Genomic DNA, 18,272 nt, shown 5'->3' with positions numbered 1-18,272 from the left:
TAATAAGTTTCTCTGGTTTATTTAAAAATCCATTAAAGCCATCAAAGAATATTTGAAGTCATTTTTAGAATGCCTTACCTACTCAGTTTTGCAGTTGTAAATTGCAAATTGCAATTGTAAGCAACTGTAAACAATACGTCAAAGAAATGTTATTCTTTTCTGTAAAAGAAAAGGCATTCAGCAAACCATTCAGTAACAGTGTGGAAAATGTTTGCTTCACTTAAATGGGCTGGAGTATAAGATTTTTTTCTTTTTTTTACAGGGCAGAAGAGTGGTTAGGATTTAGTTTATTTTTTAATAAATACACTAATTTAAGAACAGAATGTGCTTGTTGAGGCAATAGATGAGAGGAAGTGGGCACGGTCCCAACAGCGTCTGTCTTATTACACTATTTAAACACATTTCAGAGGCGCTGCTTAGAAATGCCATGGTTGTGGTGGTGGGTGGGATTCCTCTGAAATGGCTATAAACCGATTTGACAGCTTACAGCCGCTGCACAGCCACAGCTGCACCAACTCACACCCTTTCCTTTTTTAAGCTCGTAGCAAGAAGTGCGATCTCAGGACATGAGGTCTGGCTTCATCTCACCGTCTCAGGCAGGAGGACCTTGGCGGGAGCTGGGACATCTGATGGCCTGGACCACCGCTCTCCTCGCCTGGGCTGGCCAGGTGAAAACTGGCCCAGGTGGATGGACATACGTCACACTTGCCATCCCCAGTCTCAGTGCAGATCTGGGGTGAGCCAGCTATGCGAGAAGGAGCCCTCTCTTACCGAGAAAGGTTGCTGATGAACCTGAGCTGAGTGCTCGGTAATGGAAGGCATGAATTAGGTGGAGACTGAAACCATGCTAAGTGCAGCTTGTCCTTGTCTATAGTTGCAGCTTAAGTGGTCCCTGTGAGATTCATAACCATACAAGCGTGTTTTTCTTCTCCAGACTCACACCCTCAGGAGTGTGTCATATGAGCAGTGGAGACAGTGGATTGGACCCAGGAGCAGGAGTAGCAGCAGTTACCTTTTTTTTTTTTTTTTTTTAATGCTATTCTGTTTTTTGTCCCTAGCAGTCCTTTCTGGGAAGTCTCATAATGCTTTACACACTAGAATAAACTTGTCTGTGCAAGTATCCTGCAGAAAACACAACAGGTACATCCCAGTTTTATTCAGAGGAAACTGAAGCAAATGAACACAGGGAACGTGAGCTGGGCCAGGAGGAGCAGTTGAAGCTGGGTGCTCTGATCCTTCATCCTGTGGCTTAAGCCACTGTGCAGATCCAAACTGGCCATCCTTTAAAGTTGCCTACAGAAACTAATCTGTCCTCAAAACATCCCATATAAGATAAATCACCCCATATTATCACTCTGCTTTACACAAGGAAGTTGACAAAGGTGAGAACATACAGTCAGACTTCCTGGACTGGTCTCTACATCAGGGCCTCATCCTTCACATATCACGTACTTGATTTTGAAAGATGCTGAGCACCCAACTGTAGCTGCAGACCATGGTAGCTGCAAATGCACGTCCAAAAATCAGCTGCCAGTATATATGCTGTATACTAAAAATGGAGCCACTCAAAATTATGGATAATTTGGGGAGGGGAAAAAAAGAGATGCTTAAATAATAGGGTCTCAGAGTAAGTCAGTGTACTAAGACCAGAATAAGAGACCATGAAAAAGTTCAACTTGTGAAATGTCTCACCTGATCAGCCACTTAGCTGCTGTAAATTGGTGTAGCTGCCCTGAAACTGTGGCTTATGTTAGGTATGAATTGGGCTCGCTTTACCTTTAGTGCCAGTGTCACCGGCACTGCTGCTATTCCTCTTCTGGCTTCCTTCTGTTGATGCCAGAGGATTTTGTTCTTGGTATCTCCCCGCTCCAGGAGATCGCATGACTTCATTTCTAGCCTTATTACCAATGATCCTGCTTCTTCCCTGTGCAGGAGAGGTGCTAGAGTCAGACTACAGGGAAGATGCAACCTTTGCAAGAGCGGTGGTTAGGGTGCAGGTCAGAGATAGGAATGTTACAACCTCTACCTCTTGGGATCAGACTGGGTGTACATATAGTGTGTAGGAGACTGGATCATTTTCCTTCTGGTATTGTTATAGGGTGCACTGGAGAGACATGGGCTGTTAATTCACAGAGGGAGAAAGAGACAAATTCCCCCCTGTCGATATATATGTATACTTCTGTAAAGTGCAAATTTGGTCAAGTAAACTTCAGCATATACAGTGGGAGCTGAAAATCCATAGTCATCTTCAGGTTAGTCTGGTTAACCTGGCCCTGCAAGAGAGAAAGCTGTACAGGGAAGTGGACATCACCCTCATACCAGTGCATACCCATCTGGCAAATGCCAGCTGGTAGCCACCTCATACTTCAACTCACATTTAACACTAGTGGAGAGCTGTGGGCTGGTGTCAGTTTAATTAATCAGAGTATGTATGCCAAACTGGGTCAATGTTGATGGTCCTGCTTGGTAGCAGAGTCAGCAGAAGACTGCAAGAGAGCTGCAAAGAACCGAAATTGCCTGCTCTATTCATCTTGCTGAGGACAACACTGGCTTAGATAAAAGCCAAGAGGCTTCAATTCGGTTTCAGCAAATCCTTAGGCTCCTAGTTTAAGCTCGAAAATTGACCAATGGAAAGTCCTAAATTTCAGCTTGAGGGATTTGATTAGAAGAAACTGGGCTTTTGATGTTTCTCAAAACAGGTCATTTGCTGTGGCAGGATCTGAATCAGAAAAGGGGACCCAAGTCCTGAGGTTGCTCTCAGTCCAGATCACACACTCCAGACCTTCATGGCTTTGATCCTATTTGTGCTGCCCCCATGTCTTGGGCAGGGCAAGAGCAATACTCCCCATACTCCAGGCAGACGTGTTTTGCAGTGTTTCCACTTGTTGGAAGAATGGGAACAGAAATGATGGCACTGTGGAAATCAGAATGGTCAGAGCAGGGCAAAAAGGCTTGGAAAAGAGAGCAGAAAGATTGGAAACAGGGAAGGTAGCAGGTTTGGATAGAGGAGACATACCTGATTGTAGGTGTCATGGGAAGAGGCAAGTGGAGAATGGTAAAAGGGCACACCAATGAGGGGAAGTGGGATGTGAAAGAGGTGATACAGCTGTAAATGTCTTAGGAAGAAACGGTTCAGACACTAGGAGAATATGAGTGACATTTAGGAGAGCAGAGACATAAGGGGAATGGAGAGTTTCTTTCATTTGGTTTCTACTGATGAAGTAAGATATTTGAATGAGCCTGGTGAAAACAGTGAAATGCAGATTCTGTTATGAATTGTAATTTATATGGTGGGCCTCACCCTGTGGCACAGCCTCTGTTCTGGGTTAGAGTATTCAGCCAGTGGATTGTTGAAATGTGAGCTGAGAGGCCATGGTGGAACCACAAAGAGTCACAAATTTTGATGCTCCTGTACACTCACCATTTGCTGCCAACAACAGACTTTCTGGATAAATACTTCTCCTTGAGGAAGGGGCTGGAAATTCCCAGTGTTATACAGTAACATGGGGCAGATGATAAAACTGAAAGGGTGAAAGAGTAGGTCACCTGCTGACATGTACTGTAAGTCTGGGCTGGAGGGAGAAATTATTTGCAAGGCCTCCAACTCCCAAAACTGAGTGAGCATAGATGAGGTGAAGTTTATCTCAACAGTGTTATTTTGCAAAACTCTGTAACTCCTTGTTGCTTTCTTAAGAATAAAAATTACCATGGCTTTAAAAAATCCAGCAAAATCCAAGTCTTAGCTTGTTTTCTTAGTTTCATCACATTAATGTTTGCTTTGCTTTCAGATCAGCTGTGGTAGTTCCTGTACGTTCATATTCCTTACGCTCCATTCCTCTGCTCCACTATTCACTATAATTTTCCTGGTTGAAGACTATTATTTGTCTTTATTATTTATATTTATTTCATATCAATTTTAACAATTATGCATCCTTTTTGCATAGCCACTTTCTTCTTCGTGGTTCAGTTATTTACTTATATGTAAAACTTTCTCTTTTTTCAAAAATCTGCTTTCCAGATTGATGTTACATTATATCTACAAACATTTGAAGATGAGTTTCCTTTGCTGATTGCTCTCCTTACTCTTCACCTTGTGGCTATTCATCCAGGTAGCTACAGAGGGATTTTTGCTTCTTTACTTATGTTGCAAGTTCCACAGCCGCTGTTGCATCTCTCTCAGAAATTCTGGACATCTTTCACATCCAGTTTCCTTACCACTACAGTCCATGTTAAAGAGTCTTCTTAATTCCATGGGTTTTAATTTCTTTTAAAACAAAACCTGCATGCACTGTACATGCCTGTTCTTATTTAGCTACCTGCTCAATTTATACATAAGGAAATTATGATCACATGCTCCAAATTTATTTTTGATGCCACCTGCTCTATGATTTAACTGCTATTTACAACTAACTAATCTTTTGTAGGTTCAGTGATGGTTTTGTGAAGGAATCTGTCATCTGTCATATTGAGAATTAAAGGCCTAAAGGCCATTATGATCATGAGAGATTATTCTCTGGTCCATAACTCTGAAGCACAGGGCTCACTGGGATTTCTCTCTTTTAATATTAGCTCTCTCCCAACATGAACTTGAGCGGTTCACAGCTGACGCTGAGCTGCACCAGAGAAAAGCCTCTTTTAACTTTCTGAGTTTCATGTAAGCAACCTGCAATATCATTAATGTAATGCACTATTTTTATCTTCCTTTCTATCAGTCCTGAACAGCAGAATATTTTCATAGCAGGTATGACTGCTCTTCTACCCTATTTCTGTTACTTGCATGATAGCTTGTTTACACCCCATATTAGTTGCTCATATTTCTTTCCTACCAATAACTGGAATGTAGTTACAAAGATAATGGAGCCAAAGTATTCTCAGCAGTGGCAGATGATATAACAAGGGGCAATGACAACAAGCTGAAGGTTCAGGCTAAACTTCAGGAATTACTTTTTTACCAGAAGGGTAATGCAGCACTGAAACAGGCACCCGGAAAGGCAGCAGTATCTCCCCGCCCTGAGGGTTTCCAAACGGTCAGACAAAATCATGGTGACCTGACTGAGACACAGGCTGGATCAGAGACCTCCAGAGGTCTCCTCCCACCATCACTTCTCTGATTCCACAGCATCAGCCAAGATTCCCTGTAGCACACAGGCATCTGCCTCTCTGGCCTCACCTACTTCCCTTAGCTGAACTAAGTAGCTCTTTGGCTACCAGTATTGTCTGCTACTGCTTATCTCATCACAATTAATATATTCTTTTCCCTTGTGTCTAGGCCTCTGCCCATCAATACCTCCTTATCTGTCATCACATAGTTATTTAACTGGTTTTCACCTCCCTGTGTAGGAAAACAGATCCGCAGCCCTCTCCCAGCAGTTGCAGCGTCACTGGATGGCTCTCTTGAACATGATACCTGCACAGCAGTTATATTTACTAGCTAGCTTGGTAAATTGCACAACTTTTTACCAAGCTGTTCATTTAGCCAGGCTGATCCACTGTGCAATGGATTGCAGCTCTGGAGAATGGAAGAGAGCCCCAGCTTTAGCAGACACCTGGAGGGATTTGACTACAGAGAACAGTCAAGAGTGGCTTACTGCTCTGCGAAACAAAGTCTGCCACAAGGACTGTGATGGAGCCTCTCCGCAGGCCACACTCATTTTGCAGCCGCAGCACAGGCTGCAGACCTCCCCCAGCTCCTCTGAATAAACAGCTTATGGGCAAATCTGCTGAAGTGCAGTTTTGGCTCCACTGGAGCAGGTAGAGAAACAAATCAGAGAACAGAGCCTTGGCTTAGCAGACACCGCTGCTGCATTTGCCTGGGGTGAAGGAGTTGCACAGACGCTTGTACTCTGCTTCATTGCCCTCTGAGAGCACAGGTAATGCCAGGTAATAACATATAAGGCATGGGGAGTCAAGGTGCGTGCATCTCAGATTGAAGGGGGATGCAGGGGCCCACAGGGTGTGTTGGTAGGTGTGTGATATTACCCTGGTGAGGCATTGGGAGAGCTAGTCAGAGCAGCTGGCCACATCTGAAAGCTCATTTATGCTCCCAAGCATAACTTCAGCAGGAAGAGTTAGTGTTTCTTGAGAGGCTTTTCCAAAAAGGACTGAAGTGGTGAGGGAGGATGGAATTGGAATGCAAGGGGTAAGTCTGTATCAAGAACACGCATCTGGCCAGAACAAGGTGCTTCTTGGGCTGGGTGTCAGGCATTTGTACTGGAAGAGCTGTGGCTGGGGGGTTATCATGGTTTCCTGCGGGTGGGTATACACGATTATAGTAGGCCACAGCAAAGGTGAGTTGTGTTACTGCAGGGCTAGCAAGACTGCGAAGAGAGGAACAGACCAGCAGAGAAGCAACCATTTTCTCTCCATGTATCTGAAAGACAGGGAAAAAGGCAGCAGCTGAAATACCATCAGAGCTCATCCATTTCCTCTCTCACACAGCTTGGCTTTTTTCCCATGATGTTTTTTCCCACGAAGCCAAGCTGACTTGGCACCACACACTGCAAGCCTCATGGGGTCTGGCTCACTCCACCACAGAGCAACCAGCTTCTTTGCAGTTGAAGAAGGCTTCACAGGAGATAAAAATAACCAAAAGAAACAAACCAGCTTCAATCTCCAAGTCTTTCACTAAGACAGTCTTCTAAAAAGCACGCAGACAGAGAGGTGACTGCTTCCAGAGGCTGCTTGGCAGGTCTGGAGGAGATGAGCTTGCATGCAGAAGCATGGTAGCAAAGCACGGCGGATCCTCTATTGACTTAAAGAGTGACCCAGCAAAAGCAGCCCAGCCACAGGTTTGGGGATGCTCCTCGACTGCAGCTGATCGCACTCCGGTTCCCTGCCGCCTCAGGCCTCCTTTGTAAAGCAAGAGTTAAGGGTTGGGTTTGTTTTGGTTTCTGCTTTGCCAGAGCGAAAGTGAAATGAAGCAGCAGCCAGCATGTTTGCTTCCCACAAGGGCTCCAGAGTTTGGGAGCGAGCGGGCAGCAGCTGCAGGGCCTGAGGGGCCTGAGAGCCCAGGAGCTCCTGCAGGGCCTGTGGGGCCTGAGGGGCCTGAGGGCCCAGGAGCTCCTGCAGGGCCTGTGGGGCCTGAGGGGCCTGAGAGCCCAGGAGCTCCTGCAGGGCCTGTGGGGCCTGAGGGGCCTGAGAGCCCAGGAGCTCCTGCAGGGCCTGTGGGGCCTGAGGGGCCTGAGGGCTGGGGAGCTCCTGTGGGGCCTGAGGGCCGGGGAGCGCCTGCGGGGCCTGAGGGGCCTGAGGGCCCAGGAGCTCCTGCAGGGCCTGAGGGGCCTGAGGGGCCTGAGGGCCCAGGAGCTCCTGCAGGGCCTGAGGGGCCTGAGGGTCAGGGAGCACCTGTGGGGCCTGAGGGCTGAGGGGCGGCTGCGGGGCTGGACGGCCGGGGGCCGCGGCTCCTGTGCAGGGCCTTGCTAGCCCTGGCAGTGGGTGAGCGGCGGGGTGGCTGGGGCTCCTCCTGGGCTCACCCCCTCCCCATACCCACACACCTTCAGTGAAGGTCTCCCAGTGAAAACTAGGGTCTCCCTAAAGGTTAATGCTGTTGCCAGAGGGTTGGGGTGCAGGGCTAGAGGGGTCCACTACCAGCAGGGCTGGGAGAACAACCCCGAAGTGGCAGCCAAGCCCCCAAGCCTCCTGATTATTTTTCCCCCATCCCAGAGAAACTCATACACTCTCCTTTGCTTGCAGCGAGGTTTATGCATTCAACCAGCTCTTTTCCCTCCCTACAGGGCCAGCGCAAGCACTCACACCAGCGCCTCCGTTCCGCAGGATGGATATTGCCCTGGGCTGCTCCTACGTGGGGAAAGATGTAAGAGGCTTGCTGCGTGCCTTTGTCAGCTCATCCTACGAGTATCCTGCTACCCTTGTATTGAGGGGAATCAGCGTCAGAGATGATGGGAACTTGGATGATGTAACTGAGTATAAAGTCCCACAGGAAAATCCTGACTCCTCCCATTGTCTTTAAAGCATCAGGTGTGTGAGAGAGCTGGGGTGGGAGAGCTGCTGCTGAGATTTGGACCACTCACATGCACAAGATTTTTCTTTAACTGAGTTTAGACAATTTTTGAATGGCCACAAAAGCTTCATGCATCATTTCCTGAATTCATCAGTTGGGACTTCAATAAAGGAACTTTGTGGAAGATGTTAGCAAACCCTGTTGAGGCACCTCTCTCCTAGATTATCCTAGATTGTGTATCTCTTGGGAAATACTTTGTCAAAAAACCCTCAGGAATTATTCCACTATATAGTATTATTGCACCCATAAAGAACATCTTTAGCCATGCAGATGTTTTTTGCTAGCAGGAAACATGGTGGTGAGTGGGCATGAAGCAGAGCTGTCCTGCTCAGAAGGCCAACCGTGTGTGGCTTGGCTCTCCTTACTTCACTCATGGGTTCCAACCTGCAGTCCAGCCTCTTGTAGCCCTTGATTTGTGCGTAACTTTGCAAACAGAGTCAAGCAAAGGTCTGAGCCTGTACTTCACTATGGACTTGTTAGCTGCCTGCAGTGCTTATCTGTGAGCACGTGCTCCAGTACAAGCTTATTCAAGGCTCTCAGACATTTTCAGAGAGAAAGCTGAAGGCTCAGCAGGATCAATTAGCCTGGGTCCATGCTCTCCAACTGGTGTGGATGGACTGGGCATGGGCGAGTTCAAGCACAGTATAGCCAGGCTATTGTCAGGTATTGCAGACATGGAGTTAATTTCCAATTATGTCCATGAAAAGCGTATAGATCACTAGGATACTTACACCTATGCTTAAGCCCATGCTGTGATCTAAGGCACAGACACAGTATGTCTCTACAACCAGCCACTCCTGCCTTCCTGCCACCCTTTCTTTCCTTACCTGGGATGCTTCAGTGTCCCCTTTGTTTCTGGATTCAGGCTTAAAAAAGAATAAACATTGCAGGTCTTTAGTGTGCATTTCACGTACACAGCTTGCTTTCTTGAGCTAGCTAAAGGAAATCTGTTCTGTTTATTCTCCTTTCTTAACAGCTTCCTTTGCCCAGCATGAACTCTATGAATTCTGGCAGGATAAAACACAACGAATGGACTGAGGGATGTAAGATAGTCGTGACAAACCTCTCATAGCCCTTGCAGGCCTTCATCTATTAAGCCTAGCTTGGCATTTCTGGGCTCTGACTGACCCCCACAGTGGATGATGCTTCTCCAAAATATGTGTCTCATCATCTTGCACTTTCTTTCCCCTTTTGGGTTCGGATGGTTAAACCTTTTCCTCTATCCCCACAGCCCAGTCGGTATCCATCCCACACGCGCAGTCCCTGCTGCACGCGGACTGTGATGGGGAGGAGGTGAGCTGTGAGATGTCCCTATGCAGGTCCCAGCAGGCCATCAACGCGCCCTGCCATACCTCCTGGCTCACGGCCACCCTGCGGCTATCCAGCAGCATCAGTATTGCCCTGGTGCTCAGAGGACTCCACTGCAGCAGCTGGGAGGCAGAGAAGGAGCACAATGCAACACTGCACCCAAAGCTGAGGATACCTATGAGCAAGGAGGGGACACTGCTGACCACAGGTGACCAGGTGGCCTGGGGTGCCCCCACAGCCCTGAGGGACATGAGGGGAGCCTGCCTCCCCAAGAGTTCCATGCCCAACCTCACACCAGGACCTGAGGACTGACGGGAGTTGATCCTTAGGCAAAAAGGGGTCATGCATGTTGCCCCTCAGCCTGCCTCTTCTCAGGGTTTCCCATGCCCCATCCCCTGAGGATGACAAGCACCTTCAAGACCATGATGTGCACTTGGTGTCCACCTGTCTCCCTGCCCCGCTAACCCCACCAGGGGCTGACTTCCTCCAGCTTTTCAGTCCACATGGTCCCTGCGCCATCAATCAGGGTGCCCGTGCCTGCCTCCTCCTCCTCCAGGTGGGGAGTTTGCTGCCAGCCCTTCCCACAGAGGGGTGTCTTCTTTAACCACATCTGTTTAACAATCTGCTTGCCTGTGTTTCTGTCTCTAGTTGAATTTTAGTCGTCTTCACACAACACTTCCCTGCACACACGTCTTGGCGGCTCAGTCACCCTTGACTGCCACTTTGAATTGGCTCCCAGGTCTCCTCTGTCCTCCCTGGAGTGGAGGAGGCAGCACCGAGGCAGCAGCCGTAGCCTTTTCCAGTACCAGGTGGGGAGTACAGGCCCAGAAGTGCAGCCAAAAGTCCACGTGGATGTGGTGGAGCTGCTGGGGAGTGGAGACACATCGCTTAGCCTGCAAGGAGTGAACGTGGGAGATGAAGGGGCATACATCTGTCTGGTGTCCTCCCTGCTGCACCAGACCCAGCACATCATCCAGCAGCATGTGGCCAGTGAGGAAGGGAAATGCCTGGGGGCAACAGGAATTCCATGTCCCCAGGCATTGAAACTTTGCCCTACACCCTTATCCCATTGCTCCCAACACTTACCGTCACAGCAGCTCATCTTGTCGCCCCTGTGGACAGGGACTTTCGTACTCTGCTAACAATAAGTCAATTCCCTGTTTATCTCCCCCACAGCCTCCAAGAGTTCATGTCATTCCATCAGTGGTGTCATTTGAGAGAGATGTGATGTCCACTCTGACCTGAAACATTGCTGGCTATTACCCCCTGGATGTCTCGGTGATCTGGACAGAGAAGACTCCTGAAGGTGACACAGAAATCCCTCTCTCAAATGTACGTTTCTCCAGCCATGGGAAAAGCCAAGATGGCACCTACAGCATCGCCTCCTACCTCGGCATCAGCTCAGCCACAGCGCAGGCTCCAAACACCTACAGCTGCCGTGTTTCACACGTAGCCCTGGCAGAGCCCATCCCTGTGAGCGCCCATCTTAAGGCACCAGGTAGCTGTCAGGGGCAGAAGGGCGGGTTCTCCATCCTGCCCAGACCTCCTCCCACCGCATCTACCCACCACGGGGGTCAAAACCTCTTCAGTCACACCACATGTGCCTGTTTCTCCATGCTTTCCTTCTGGTGTCCTCTCACACTCATCCTCTCCTCTCTATCCTCCTCTTTCCTTTCTCTTTCACTTCCTCAGCTTTTATCTCACTCCCTGAAGCTTTTGGGGAGCAAGTATCTCGTTTGCTTCAGGGGAAAAGAGATTTTATGACTGAAAGTGGAGCAACAGAGCAAAAGTTTGTAGCATGGACCCTGCTGGACAGGCACAAAAGTTTGGACCCTGCTGGACAGGCACAAGCCATGCGCCAAGGAGTTACATGTCCAGCTGGACTTGATGTTCAGCTGGAGAGCGATGCTGCTCAAGAACCACAGCAAAAAATCTTTCCCCTCATTGGAGCTTTTGGGTTTCTCACTTTCCTTACTGATGGGAGATTGCTCCTGTGCCTCCTCCTGACCCAGGAGGGAAAAGCAAGCAATACTGCAGTTTAACAAGTTACAACACATCGGTCCAGCCAGTATAACTGGCCCTGGGTCTGTGTGGCTTTAGCTCACGTGTGTTGTGTCACATCTGTGTACCTGACGAGAGCATGCACATGGTCAGTTGCTGGGGGAGCTCCTTTAACTGTGACAATTCTCTGGCTGTTCAGCTGCTCCAGCCAACTGATCCTCTTCTTCCTCTGCAGAGCAAACAGGATCGGAAGGACTGGTGGGGGTTTTCATTGCTACTGTCATTTTCATCATTGTCCTCTTCATTGTGCTCAGGAGAGGAGCAGGTAGGTGTTTAAAATGCTGAGCCACTTCCCTCATGTGCAAGATGCAGCAAGGAGCATCTTCCTCTCCCCTGCACCCCCCATGCAGGATAAATAGAGGTCAGGATATCCCAGGATCCTGGAGGGAGAGATGGGGAGCAGATGATCTTGGAGACTCATTTCTGGTGGAAGGTGGCATGAGGTGATGTTTTGCACCACTTTGATTTTCTTGCATCTTCTTTTTTGTTTTTTTTTGTTTTTTCTCTTCCCTTTTCAGCGAAACCAAAGTCAAAGCAACTTTGTAGGACTTCAGAATAGAGTAAATCCTTGTCACCCACCTGCAGTCCTTTGTCTCCCATCCCTTGACACATCCTGCTCGGGAGAGCCAGCCCTGTCCAAATATTAACAAACAGAGCTATTGGTCACTATGGGAGGGGTAGGGATGCCCTTGGTGGAGGAGCTGAGTGACCATTCAGAGGTGGACTCACAGAAGAGCATGTCTTTATCTTGGAAGGGCAACATCAATACCCTCAGCTCTTTGCTGGGATGCTGCATTACAGGCAGCATGCACACATTTTTAGAAATGCCTTTTCTCCAGCTTCAGGGAAAATTAAATTGTGTATAGATGAGTGTATGACTGTATATATGCATGCGTGTATACAGATATGTATATGTATATGTACATGTTTTAAGTAGGTATACAACATTTACACATATATGTTGATATGTATCTGTACATGTATATAGGTACATTTGGTTAGTGCCTATGAGGCAGGTCTTTAAGCAAGATATTTATGTATATGTGTGTTTTAACTGTGAAGTCAGGCAAATATGTAGGCAAAATCTGTACTTCAGAATCCCCAAACAGAGAAAGTTATGGGTTAAACTGATCACAAATCAAGCAATCGGGAAAATATTACTCTCCAGGAGAAAGTTACAATGAAAATTTTAATAGAAATGTCACTGCTAAAAGTTTACAAGATCTGTGCTTTTGTAGTTGTGGAAAAGACAGATGTGGTTAAATGCTTTTCCTGCCTAACAAGGAGTTTGAAGGTAACACTTTGCATATAACCAACAGGGGGAAAAAAAAGCAGAAGGAAGGTGTGGATGGAAAGGAGGCATATGGCACCCAATAAAAGTGAGAATTGATGAAACATACAAGGTGATAAGCAGTGTTCAAAATAATGTGGAAAAACTGGATTGCTGCAAGTGCTAATGTCACTTGGAGTTTTTTCAAAATACACTGAAAACCAAGAAATTCTAGCAACAGCCCAGGCTCTTACTGGGTGGGTATACGTAAAACTGTTGATACAGAAGATTTTTGATAGAGCCTTTTTGATAGAGAGAAGATAGTTGTTTGTATACAGAATGAAACACTTGTGTATTCATGCTACATAAGGATGGTAAACAACTTCCTAATCTATTTGAGAACTAAGGAAGGTTTTAATGGTATCTATTAAGCATAAGTATGTTCAGATTGGTATCCAATAAAATTTGCATCTCAGAATCATAAAGACTTATCTGAGGAGACACCTGGCTCAATGGAGTTAGATATTTAAAAATCCTGACATACTAGAGAAATCCCCAGATCTTGGAAGAGTGTGTTGTGCCATTGTTCACAGAGAAAGCAAGATGACACCAACAACTGTTAGATGGTTCTATAGTAATAATCACAGGTAAGAGAGTGTGAAGTTACTACAGGTTAGCTAACAAAGGCTTCAACAATGAAAATAACATTAATACTTTAGTATCTTCTTAAAAAAAAAAAAAAGTTGTGAGAAATAAACCTGACAATTCCTTGATGAAATAATGCATTTGGTTGATAAAAGCACTGGTGCAGATTTAACAAACCAAGAAATTTGTAAATTCTGAACAAAACAAAATAGTGTATCATAATTTGCATTATATGGACTAATTACTAGCTAACAGACAAAAGAGACGTGGCTAGCTAACAGGCAGAGAGTCCTTCAGATCAACACAAGTCACCTGGCCAGCTGAACACACTCAAACAAGATAAGATGCTCAGTAATGCAAGTGGAATCTCCTCAGGTACTGGACCACCACGCTGCCTCAATGCCGTTGATCCACAAATCTCTGTCAGTTGCTTGACCTGTGGGAATACGTAAGAGTGACCATGGGCAGAATATAACTGCTGGTAGAGGCAATTTTTGCTTGTATCCTTTCCTCTTAATTTTTGATGTGTTACCGGTCAATACGTATTTTTAGTTCCAATAGTTGTCTTCTGTCTGTGCACCTCTCACACCACTCTGTGGAGTCCAGCCGACTGCGTGGCTCCGTGACCGGTGAGCGGGTGGGCAGAGCCCCACATGGAGGGGGAAACCTCCTGGGACTCGGGAAGGGGAGCTCCAAGGGACCCTGGGTGTCAATACTGTTCCCCTCGGTCCCAGAGACTGCTACTCTGGAACAGGACTCACAGAAGCTTTTTGTAGTGCCTGCTGGATTCAAAGACACCCCCAGATAACGGGTGCAGCCAGGACAAGCTGTCAAGAGCAAGAACCTCCTTGGCGACCACTGGAGAAATCACTGTCACATGGGACTGACAACGTCAGGCTGGAAGCCCAGCAAAGCCTGAAGCTGTAATACCTGTTGGCAGTGAAGGCACCCACACTTTTTTTTTTATTATGTTGAAGACTTGGAGGTGGTTCAGAGCAAAAGTATGGGATTAGTTAGAAACGTCAGAAAATGCCTTACAGGGGACACTTTGAGGCATTACTCTGGTCTTACTAAACCAATATCTCTCGACCACACCACAGCAAATACAGAGTACTGGTGGCACCGTAACCTGCAGAGATGGGCACAGGGGGAACCAACAGCTGCAAGTTACATTCAGGCATGTTCAGAGTAGAATAAGACATAATATACTCAACAGTGAGGACGATTGTCCTGGTCATCTGCCAGTAGAAATGGTAGACTATCTCTCAAGGGCTTCAAATAAAGGCCAGGTTACTTTTTTCAAGCTGTCCTTTAATAATAATTAAAAAATTAATGTCATCAGTTAAAAGAGCCACTGGGTAAAATTCCAAGGCCTGTGTTACACATGAAGTGAGAGCTAGTGGTTTGCCTGCCTTTTTGGCCCATAAACCGACATAATGGAAAGAAAAATAATGGAGAGATGGAAGAAATGCATTAGGAATATCTATATTCCTCATAAGGAGAAATACACCGTGGCACTTGATTTTATTTGACTACCTGCTCTCTTATGCTCCCCACTGGAGTTGCTATGGGGAGTCCACAATTACTATGTCCTTGAAGGTCTCAAGCTGAATTTTAACCACAAAACCAAGTAAAGCATACAGCCTAAAGCAGAAAAAGTAATACTTACTGATAAACAAAGTGACCTTGTGTTTAACAACAGTGTTCGTTATATTTTAAATATAAAACACTTATTACAGAAACTGCCACTAAGAGACTAAAAGTCCATCAGAGAGAAACTGGAGCGCATTAGAAAGACACAGATAAATAATACTGTATGTTCTGCGCCTCTGGGAGATAGCCGTGCTGCCTTCCAAGGTCAAATGTGCCGTGGCCAAGTGCCACATGGCATCACTGCCTGGGCACGTGAATTGAGAATCAGGAATCCAGTCATCATCCGATTAGCTGCTAGGCAGACCAACCCATTAAGGTATACAGGGTCAATACAAATAAGTATTTCATGTAGGTGTTTTAAACTAGTTCTTTAGGAGGATTGTTTGATCTAAGGCATGAAATTTTACATGGGTTTTGTCAACCTGCAGAAGTTCTTTGCACTTCAGTCAAAATATTTAGGGGCTGTGGCCACATTGTATCGTGGATATGGACAAGCCAAACTTCGAATGTGGTATTGAAGGAACAGTCACTTTGCAAACAGTAAAGCCAAGCACAAGATTATAATTTCTACATAAATTCCCTAAATTTGATTATGCTTCTGCTCATTCAGATTAAACTAGCAAAATAGATCCAGCAGTCTAAATACATTGGTTTAGATGCAGTTGATGAACATAGCTGGAGCTCAGCTGGTACGTGCCTCAAAGAGAACATGCATTAACCTGAAGTATTTAAATAAACTGCCTTTGCTTCAACTTCACATTTTATCATAATCACACATTCTACGGCGCTTCCAAAGCAACTGTGGACATCGCTTCTCTAGCGCTGGTACTGCGGCACAGGCACCTTGTTCAGGCAAAGCCTTTTTCTGGAACACGACAGACACGTTACGTGAGAGGCCACTCTTGACCCTGAAGGCCGGTGTGCAGGCCCTCTCCAGCCACCCAGCCGCTACCCACATGCCACTGGAATTCAATGTACGTGGCCCCGTCGCAAGGCACCACAGTAAGGAGAGGGTTAGCAAGGATTCCTTTTTAACCCATAGCCATGTCATTCTTGAAACGTTTGGAAATGACATTTCTGAAAGTGTCAGAAGTCCTGAGAGCCATGATCAGCCTAACATGTAATTGCCAGGTTCATCGCAGATCAGACTGGGATGAGTTCTTCTTTTATGCCTGAAGGGTTACAACGATACAGCTCCCTACAGCAGGGAAAGCTGTCCTTCAGAAAGTTTGTTCCCACCTTGGTACCATATGCTCAGGCTGAGAACCTCCAAAATCCACCTGTCACCCTCAGCCTCTTGCAGACTCACTGTGAAGTGTCTAATGCATAGGAATCATTCAAAGCTAAAACTCCTATAGTCCACCAGGCAATGATAGACTGTAACTCATTCAAGCCTAGCATGCAACAGGAAACAGATTTCCACACTGACCTTACACACAATAGTAAACTTTCCCACATCTCCCCCTTCTTGGTCAATGAACTGCAAGGAACCACCACAATCTGCTTTGTAAGGGTGGACGGGGACAAAGCATCAGGGTGAGCATTCGTGATCTCTGACTGTACATTTCTTCCAGATCAGAAGCTTGAAGCAGCACGCTCCATTGCAAGAACTTGGCGTCACAGCCCTCGCTTGGATCAGCACAGTGAGCAGCCGGTGGGTCACACGTGTACACAGTAAGATGACTCTCACATGGCTGCAGCTTCTTGAAAGCCCACGGACATCAGGTGGCTCTTCTCATTAGCTGGATACCTCGTTCCATAGAGGTCATCTCAGCTATACAACGGCTGCTTCTCCTCCCTAGCACTGCCTGCAAGAACACTGCCCCCGGGCTTTTCTCTGTGAAGAGTATGAAATGCTGACCAAAGACACGTCTTCGGTAGTACTGCATGTTTGCTTTTCTTAGTATCGGCAATCTGCTGCAGTGATCACTTTCTCTGACCTGTCCTTCATCTGGACTTCACCAACACAAGCAGTGATAAGATACAATGGGTAATGAAGCTCCTGCAACATTCCGCACTCTCTCCCTCTCAACAAAACAAAACAAAAGAACACCCAAAGAGAAAGGAGAAAGAAGAAAAGGGGAAAGAGAAAACAGAAAAAGATTGGGCTTTTCTTTTCTCAAAGCCTCCAGCTCTATTACAACCACCCCCTAACTGGTATCCCAGACAAAAGCATGGGACACGTGCTTCCCTCTAGAGCATGATGCGTCACACTAAGTCAGCCCGGCTCCTACCCACTACTACAACATGCTCCTCCTCCCACATCAGCTGAAAATTTAGTTTCTCCAGGCACACAGAATGGTGGGTTCCCATGTATCTCCTTCAATGAGTGATGAGCAGATGCTGGAAAATGGCAGATGCCCCCCTGGATGAAAAATTAACTGAGAAGCTCAAAAAGCTGATCTGGAGTAGAGAGGGCTGATTTCAGCCTCCAGGACCAGCAGCAGTTTCCAGCAGTTCCTGGTGAGGAGAGACAACAGAGAAATTAGGACCATCCCCACCCATGTCCCCATGTAGACGCAATTGGTTGCAGCATTGGGAGCTCCTTCTGCTCCTGAATCAGGTGAGGAGAAAGCAGGGGGCCACCACCAGCAACTTCATTTCTGGCGCTGACACAAGCACACCCCTCTGTCACTGCTGCTGTCCCCTTCACCAGTAGCTGGGTCGAGGTGCCTGGACCACAATACCCATTATGTCCTACAGCAAGAGCCAACCACTCCGCGGGTCCCCGCCGGCTCTGACGCTACCAGGCAGCACCGATCCAAGCATGCACCCAAAGCCTCAAGAGGTAGACCACAGCACACACCTCCCTTGGGCTGGCAGGTGACAGCATAGATTTCCTAACCCGCTGGGGACATAAGCATCATGGAGTGGTGTGCCAGGATCAGGCATTCTTCTAGTTCCTCCAGACTCTCTTAGACTCTAGCTGTAACTGTCACTGAAATTGAGAATGAGAACTCCTTAACGCTGGGTTTAGCATTAATGAGCAGTCACTACTTTATTCGGCCAGGGACATGAGGGAATCTTTCCACCTAACGTCCACTGTATGTTACAATAGTCAAAGCTTATACCACTCTGTTACATACCTATTCATCAAATTTCCTAAAACTCATTATCATATTTACATGATTATTACACATGCAGTTCAAGTCTCTGAGGGGCTTCCATGGGGGTTGTTGATGGTCTCTAGCAGTCTCTGGTGCTCTTTGGAGGGGAGCCTTTCTTGAACTTTGTCTATACTTTGGAACTGACCTTTCTTTGGTTTATGTCTGCACTTTCTTATCTCCCGCCTAGCTTCAGCTAGTTCATTATTTTTCA

At 46.7% G+C, this 18,272-nt stretch overlaps 1 protein-coding gene across 1 annotated transcript; it reads left to right on the top strand.

Moving 5' to 3' along the window:
- The first annotated feature begins 6,119 nt into the window (after positions 1–6,119).
- Positions 6,120–12,209, top strand: TAPBPL (TAP binding protein like). The gene is given in 8 exon segments (XM_042788344.1): positions 6,120–6,139; positions 7,660–7,941; positions 7,943–7,974; positions 9,249–9,533; positions 9,974–10,308; positions 10,502–10,823; positions 11,562–11,651; positions 11,905–12,209. Coding segments are annotated over 8 exon segments (1,407 nt in total). The 3' UTR covers positions 11,946–12,209.
- Positions 12,210–18,272: the final 6,063 nt, after the last annotated feature.

The sequence above is a fragment of the Tyto alba genome, unplaced genomic scaffold, assembly GCF_018691265.1.
Source record: "Tyto alba isolate M040663 unplaced genomic scaffold, T.alba_DEE_v4.0 Super-Scaffold_14, whole genome shotgun sequence".
NCBI classification, from domain to species: domain Eukaryota; kingdom Metazoa; phylum Chordata; class Aves; order Strigiformes; family Tytonidae; genus Tyto; species Tyto alba.
The sequence above is the reverse complement of the archived record's forward strand: the minus strand, read 5'-3'. Positions and strand labels throughout refer to the sequence as shown.